Source organism: Etheostoma cragini, chromosome 15, assembly GCF_013103735.1.
Source record: "Etheostoma cragini isolate CJK2018 chromosome 15, CSU_Ecrag_1.0, whole genome shotgun sequence".
In the NCBI taxonomy this organism is placed as follows: Eukaryota; Metazoa; Chordata; class Actinopteri; order Perciformes; family Percidae; genus Etheostoma; species Etheostoma cragini.
Genome location: NC_048421.1, coordinates 5939727 through 5947646, shown reverse-complemented (window position 1 = coordinate 5947646; position 7920 = coordinate 5939727). Strand labels below are relative to the sequence as shown.

Sequence of the window (7920 nt, the reverse complement as noted above, 5' to 3'; positions counted from 1 at the left end):
AATTGTTTTGAGTTTGTTTACTGTAAAATACTTATAAATCTTAAGACCATCTTGTGATAGTCCTCACCTAAACTACATGGTTTTTCCATGTGTGAGAAGGGATTCCTGATCATTCTGACGTTGTTCATGAGAAAAGGGTTCTACACACCTGCAAAGTCTCATGACTGCATTTGCACAGTTGTGATGCTGTCCCAATGACTGTCCTAATGTGTGTGCACACACACACAGACACACACACACACACACACACACACACACACAGTCAATCATATGAACAAACTCCCACAGAACAGGATAAAATAATCACCAGGTTTAACAAATGATATAACAACAAATTACAAAAGTAATGCTTTGACATTACTCTAACTTAAAAACCAGATTACGTAATAAGATAGGTCTTAAATTTCCTTTTAAAAATACCTGGTGTATATCTGGTGGAGACCTTGAATAAGTTCATGATACATCATTCAATTAAAACTTAGATAATAGAACATGAAACTGATATCTGTGATGAAACTGATGCTGTAACAACAGAGTGAAAGCCCTCCTCGCAGTGAGAGAGATCACAGCCAGATGGCACTGAGTTTCCATGCAGCGCTGCCAGAAGTCTGTCCTCTAGTGGTTTAAACAGAAAGCCCGGATTCTCACACAGCTGGTGAATGTAGTCCCGACCTCTGCCACTAAAGAGGTAGCATAACTTCTCTGCTCACTTCAAAGACCTGTCTTTCTATTCAGATTCTGTCACCACTGCCACCAGTGGAAGGATATAGACTTGAATGTCTTTTCCTTTGCAGACAAAACACACATCCTCTTTCTGTGTCTTGACAAGAATAACTACTAGAGAAAGAACAAGGAAGAAGAAACACTTCACTTAAACACATTTTATTTGCCCTTCAAAGCAAGTGAATTTACAACGTGGAATGTTCCTTGCAAAGTGTTGCAAAAATACAAAAGTACATGAATGTTTAGAGCTGTTTAAGGTCTTTTAGAGCAAAATATTCCAGCTGCATTAATGAGCCGGATAAATAAGGGAATAAATATTCTTGTTTTTTGGTTAACAGTCGGGCACTGGGTCATGTATGCATTCCCCCTGGTTAGCGGTGTTGATGTGAACACTGTCGTCAATGTCATCTATGTAGTCATCCTGGACACTGTGGTCAGCATGGTTACCGTGGTCACTGTTGTGATCTGTATCGTGATTCAGCTGTGCATACTCCACTGACCCCTGCTTAGAAGTGACAAACCATGAAATATTAGGTTCATGTGAAGAAACAATAGGGGCTGGATTAACTATAAAACTGACACCAGGAGAGATTACTGCATGACATTCAGGACTATATCGATCAGCATATGTGATGTATATACTGTATTTGTATGTTGTATGTCAACTCATTTGTTTTAAGACGAAATGAACAGAGTAGTGAGAATATGCAGATAAACAAGGAGAGTTAAAGTTTCAGATATGTCTTGCACTGAAGTTTTAAGGTCAAAGGAAAATATACATGTCTATAAGATAACTCATAGTGTTGGGTAAGATTTTAAGTTATTCCTGAATGATTTCTAGAAAGTTAAGTGAAAAAAATACAGATAACTGGTACATGTTATAGGGAAACAGAAGTCTACAGTCATGTGGCTCCATGAGACTCTGCTTACATCAGCATGCTAACATGCTCACAATAATGTTGTAACTTGCTGATATCAGTTAAGCCTGAGAAATTTGTACCATGTTTATATCCAATCCTAGTTTTGCATGTTAGCAAGCTAACATTTGCTAGCACTGAATGCAAAGTGCCCTGTAGCTGATGAAAGTGGCATGGGTTTTGTAAGTACTCAGTCCAAGTATCAATGCAACCAAGTATTAGACAGATTGAAATTTTGACCTGATGATAAAATGAACAGTTAAGGCACGACCAAAGTATTCACAAAAACTCGCTGAAATATTTCAATTTGGACCAACGTGGTGGCACAATCAACATTGCCATCCCTGTAGAAACGCTGCTAGCAAGGCTAAAACAGGACTGTTGTGAAAAGGTTTTTTTATTCTATTTTGCTTATTAAGTTGAGTTCAAAAGCAGTTCTTGATTTTTGGAGAAAGAAAAACACAAGTTACAAAAAAACACTTCAAAACATAAGTAAAAATGTTTAAACATGTTTCTATCATAGGAATCATCATACCTCGTACATGTTGGTAACTGTATGTTTGCATGTAGAATAATTACTCCAGACACATTTATGAATGGTCAGTTGACCTACTGACTAAGATTTTCTACAGTTAATTAATTATATTAATAAACTGGAGTGTTACAATTGAACACAATTAGTGCCAAATTGCATAGTTCTTTGCAGTTCTTTCCTAAAAATTATTTGTAAATTATCAAAAAATTTTAAACAAGTAAAATGAAGCGAGTGTTTTACTTGGAATACAATACTTTCAGTTACCTGTCTGCAAACAATAAAAACTGACTCCACGGGGTCTCCATTTACTGCACTGTGTCCGTCAGTGAGAGATCTCTCGGCAAAAGACATCACAGAAGTGTGTGCGTGTCTGCCTTTTCGTATTGTGTGCATGCACTGTACGTGTGATGTGTGTGTGTGTTTCTACTTACAGCATCAGCCTGCTCTGGAACACCTGCAAAAACAAAGACAAAGGATAAGCTCAGGAAACAAAAGGAGTTTGAGGATTAAAGGAGGGCTTGTATAGTCATCAGGCGCCCACATCCCTAAAAACTGGGAGCTTATCGTGTTGCGCACATTTACGCTAATATGTATGTGATAATATAGTCTTTATCTACAAGCAAGTCTCTTATTAGAGCACATATAGCAAAAAACATGCCTATTGTGTTTTCTTGTACTTCTGTACATCATTGATGGAATCACTACAACTGACATTTAAAGCGTTAGGAGTTATTAGCAGCCAATGACTGAACAATGGACGAGTTTCCCCCATGAGTATGAAACAATGGAGCCGGTTACTAACGGATGTACACACTGTTTGGCTCTGATTGTTAGTACAGGAAGTTCTCTTTGACAAAAGCAGGAAGTAGACACCTGGGGACTGGGCCTTCTGTTTTAATGGGACATTCTTTCAATAACAATGCAGATGTTTAGAGTTGGAGCTGACCCTGTTTCCTGGCGCGTTTTCTTTTTCAAAAGTCAGCAAGCAGCTTGATTTCTCTCACCACATCAACGTAAGTGGTACATGAATGAAGAGCAGGATGTTAGTCATACCTTGCTTGGAGTTACGCACTTCGCTGTACACCGTGTCTGTGCCCTTTTTCACCAGTGCTGTCAACAACAAAATACACAAGTATCTTACACAGTGTTTTTAAATTCAAAAAAGATTATACTAATAATATTCAAATTCATAGGCAGTCTCACCTCTGTTAGGATCTGCTTCTCTGGTCTGCACCTCAGTGTATTCAGTTTCTGGTTGCTTTTCTGGAGCGGTTACACTATTCTGGTCCTCAGAATCTGCAATACAATGAGTAGCCCGCTGTAGTTAAACTTCATAGCATTTTTATAAAACATTTAAATCAAAGAGTATAGCAGGCAAATTAGGTAAATTTTTTTAGATAACACTTTTAATTATATATATGTAAATATCAGGGCTGAGAATCACAGACAGAGTAGGGATGCCAAGAACTTGTTGAAGGACAGACTAACACATTGTTAGATTTGCTCTTTTCATAGGATTCATTAAAAATCAGTCAACACACTCACCAGAGCCTGACGCATGTTCACTCCAAACACTCTTTCCTATCATGCCTGGAGTGACTACACAGAGACAAAAACAGCAACAATGGTGGTAGATGAAACAGTATACCAACACTTTCATGCTTAAACAATAAACAAAGAAAACTTTTTTTAAATGAGTTTCGTATTTTGCTCTTAAGTATAGTTTGCGGCTCAGTATTTGTATGAGCATGAAAGACTTTACCATTGGCTGCCTGATTGAACTCGGCCTGGGTGAGGCTAAGCCGCTCCACTTTGGTGCTGGCTGACTTCCTACAAAGAGGTGGACACAAAATCAGACCAAAATCAGATTTTTAATTTTTGTTAATGACATTCTTCATCTCCAAAACACTGATGTTTGATACATATATGAACAGTGTTACTTACACTGACAGCTCGCCAGTTCTTTTCCTCTTAAATAAAAGGAGACGTCTTTTAAAGGCCATGATGAGGATCACTGCCAGTATGAGCAGGGTGCAGAAGACAATAATACCGATAAGACCTTTCTTCCAGCCGGCCATCTTCACTGCAGAGTACATCTCAATTAAATATATGGAAGGGTATGAATCATATTATAATTAGATATAAAAACAGAATTTCTGCTTAGTGTAGTGTCTTTCACTTCTGGATATACAGTACATGTATAATACTTTCATTTCCTGATCATGCAAGTGTTCCTCATTCCTCATAGAGATGAGAATGGTAGCTGGATGCCAAACATGTGTCATCACTTGCTTTACATTTTGTAAATATGTATTATTTTATGTAATAACATTATGTAATAATTGCCACAGTGTATATACCTCAAACTCATTGGCTCAATTATTTAAAGTTGGTTTGTTAGTGTGTCTTAGAAATGCAGAGTCAAAAAACAATCTGTGCATTCAAACTTGCATTTCAAACATACATTAAAAGATCATTTTAGTCTTTATCACAGAGATGGTCTCACTTTGCAAAAGACCTAGCTCTCTAAACCCCAATTGGCCCTCACAAAGATCGACACACAAGAATCGCACCCATGACCATCATTAACAGAAGATAAAAACACACCTCCGATCATGACAGTGTGGCTCTGTTTGGCTTCGTCGGCCTGGTTGGTGCTCAGACAGTAGTAGCCGCCTCTGTGCTCTTTTCTAACATTGCTGATGCTGTAGGATCCTTCCAGTTTCATGGAGGTCTTGGTGGCGAGAGCCCCCTCCGTCTCCGTGTGGTACCAGGTGAAGGTGATGGGAGGAGTGCCTCTCTGAACAGAGCAGACGAGAGTCAGGTCCTGCCCCTCGGAGACGTCCCCTATGCCGTGGGGCATGGTCAACACTGGTTTTGTCACGGGCTCTGCATGGAGTAACACACGTTAGACCTGCAGTTCACCATGTTAACATAAATTTGTTTGAATGAGTCGTCATCCAACGCACCTATGATGGTTGAACGTAGCAGCCCTGATCCTGTCATTGGAGGCTTGTATTGACTGTTTTTCGCATGGCACAGAAAGTTATTTAAGTCTGAAAACTTGTAGATGGCTGAGCAGTTAAAGATGGCCTGTTCCCCCTGCTTGCTTACCACTCTGCTCTCAGTTGGCATGTGAGGGAGGTGCAGGGTGTAGATGATGGGCAGAGTGCCATTGTCACTGTGACAGAGCAGCTGGAAGCTCTTTCCCAACACCAGCGTTCCTCCTACCACACTCAACACGGGTTTTGAAAGGGGAACTGGGGATAAGATAATTAGCCAATTAGTCAGTGCAACTGAAACATAAACAAGACAGACACAGATAAACAACAGTTGACAGCCATGCTAGTAACTCTGTGAGGCTGTAATGTCAGTATGCTTAATTTTGTGCATTTGATGACTCACTTTTTGCCTTAACAACAACTGTTTGGCTTTCTTTTACAAAGCTGTGTATAAGAGGTGCAGCCTGGGCTTTACAGGTGTAGTTGCCATTTTCAGAAGGGTGAGCCGTAGTGATGTATGTCTCTTCACTGGTGAGTTTGACGTTATCTTTGTAGATGAAGAACTTCATGCTTTCATTGCTGATCCTCTCAGGAACATAAATGGAGACAGAGCAGGTCAGTTTGAAGCGGTCTCCCAGAAATATGTCTCTGGGATTCACAGTCAGCTGTGGCTTTGAAAACAGCTCTGTGGAAATGGGACAGCAAAAATCAAGCATTGTACAAGGTTTTCAACTGATGATGAGGCGGTAGATGTTATAATTTTAGACATTTCCTGACAACACGTTATCCAGTGCTTGCCTTTGACTGTGATTATTTGATAGGTTTCTTTCTGCACGTTGCCCCACTCTGCCTTGCACACAAGCTCCCCAGAGTCGCCTTCTTGTGCAGTGAATCGATGACTGAGGCTGGCTGGTGCTTGCTTCAGGATCCTCCTGTTCCTTGTCAGGAATACTTCAACGTTCTTCAGTGGACTCACCACTTTACAGACCACTTCTATTATCTCACCCTCAAAGACTTCTGGGGAGGGCAGCACATTCATGATTGGGGAAATGAAGAGTCCTGCAAGACACAACTCAGAAGAGTCAATCACACAAGTCTGTAATTTATAATCATACTAACACCTATATTGAAATTATGCTGATCATAATTACTGTTTATCATGTTGATGTGATATTGATGATGATGAGGTCAGGGGGTGTTAACGCTATGTGTAGACCTCACCTGGCTCAGGTGTGTGTGTATGACTAGAGAACGGAAGGGCAAACTATTTTTCAACCACATTTTGTGAGACAAACGCTTCTTTCTTCATGTTTCAATGTCTGTTGGAGTTATGCAATAAAGAAATGGATCATTGTGACACTACAAATGAATGCACGTTGATTTACTGACTGCTCCTACACAAGCCCCTTTAAGTAATTTGATATTTTCTTGGAGCCATGACAGCTCTTTAATCACCTTTGACTATGACTTGAATCTCGTTGCTGGGGTTGGAGCGTCTGGCCCCAGAAACTAAATTGACCTCATAGTCACAGTACAGGTGGCTGTCTCCAATAGTCCTCAGGACCAGTGTTGTCTCCAACGTGTTTCCCTTGGGCGCTGGCTGCTTTATCTTCTCAAAGGCTCCATTCCTAAATCTCTGGTAAAACCGGAAGATGAGGGATCCTTTCTCCTCCGGAGCGCTGCAGCTGGCTGTGAACTCCTCATTCTCATAGGGGGTAGTCTTGTTCAAATACAGAATGGGGGTCTGCAGGCCTGAGGAGGGAAAAACCCAATAGGAAAGTGGGAAGTAAAGCCATTACTCTACATACTGATGTTGTTTGTTCAGATACAATAGTACACATTATATGAGCCATATATATTTATACAGATTAAATACTTGGGTATATGCTGTGTGAAGAATTTTCTTGAATAACAACGAACATTGAGGATTCAGTGCCATGCCCATAGTGTGTTTTTGCTTATTAACTACACAACTTTGTAAATTTGTATACTTGATAATAATTTACCAAAGATTGCTTTAAGTCAAATTACTTTTTTTATGCAATAAAATAAAAGAAAGAAAAAACAAAACTAATTTATAAATTAAATAAAGTAGCCTTAGTATTTTAAGAATTGTGCTACTTTTCATTGAATAACATTTACAAACAATAACACGCAGCCAGAATAATCAATATGATATTTAACTCAAGAATGGTTGTAGGTGTCTGAAAATGCTTATTTATACTGCTGAAGGCTGAACTCTTGCTGTGTAAACTGACTGGCAGTTATGATTTATCCCCAAAAATGAATTTCAGTTATATTATCAAATTGTTCATGTCATACCACCCTTGTCTGACAACAGCAATAACAACAAACAAATCTAACCAATTGAAAACAAATATCAACCGTGGTTTTTAAAATCTATTGCACCAATCCATAGCTCTACCTGTGACGTTGAGATTTTGGATGAAGCTTGCTTTGCTCTTGTCCTTGACTGTGACACGACACTCATAATTCCCAGAGTCAGCTGTCCTGGCCGGCTTAAGTTCATATTCAAATGTGTCTTCTGCAGTGGAAGAGGAGTGGACTGGAATGTCATCCCGTGTGAGCTGGAATGTATGATTTAAGTGAGGGATGTTGTCATGACTGACTTTAACCTGGCAGTGTAGTGTCACCGGTGTCCCGCTCCGAACTGTGCGGCTGGGTAGGATTGTAAGGCCAACAACATCTATAGTGTATGCTGGAGTTCCAAATATCACACACA

At 39.7% G+C, this 7920-nt stretch overlaps 1 protein-coding gene across 2 annotated transcripts in view; it reads right to left on the bottom strand.

Annotated features, from left to right (window-relative positions):
• Positions 1 to 863: 863 nt before the first annotated feature.
• The window catches only part of pecam1 (platelet/endothelial cell adhesion molecule 1), an 8706-nt gene continuing 1649 nt past the window's right edge, over positions 864 to 7920 (bottom strand). Inside the window, exons 3-15 of one of the 2 annotated variants that reach the window (XM_034893313.1) lie at positions 7603 to 7896; positions 6633 to 6929; positions 5976 to 6236; positions 5581 to 5862; positions 5145 to 5435; positions 4783 to 5064; positions 4120 to 4258; positions 3938 to 4005; positions 3721 to 3774; positions 3379 to 3471; positions 3229 to 3285; positions 2607 to 2629; positions 864 to 1228 (exon numbers count right to left, since the gene is read on the bottom strand). In XM_034893313.1, the coding sequence (XP_034749204.1) occupies positions 1055 to 1228; positions 2607 to 2629; positions 3229 to 3285; positions 3379 to 3471; positions 3721 to 3774; positions 3938 to 4005; positions 4120 to 4258; positions 4783 to 5064; positions 5145 to 5435; positions 5581 to 5862; positions 5976 to 6236; positions 6633 to 6929; positions 7603 to 7896 (2315 nt within the window). In that variant the 3' untranslated portion in view covers positions 864 to 1054. The remainder of the gene's footprint in view (positions 1229 to 2606; positions 2630 to 3228; positions 3286 to 3378; positions 3472 to 3720; positions 3775 to 3937; positions 4006 to 4119; positions 4259 to 4782; positions 5065 to 5144; positions 5436 to 5580; positions 5863 to 5975; positions 6237 to 6632; positions 6930 to 7602; positions 7897 to 7920) is intronic. The other variant, XM_034893314.1, reaches the window with a different exon arrangement.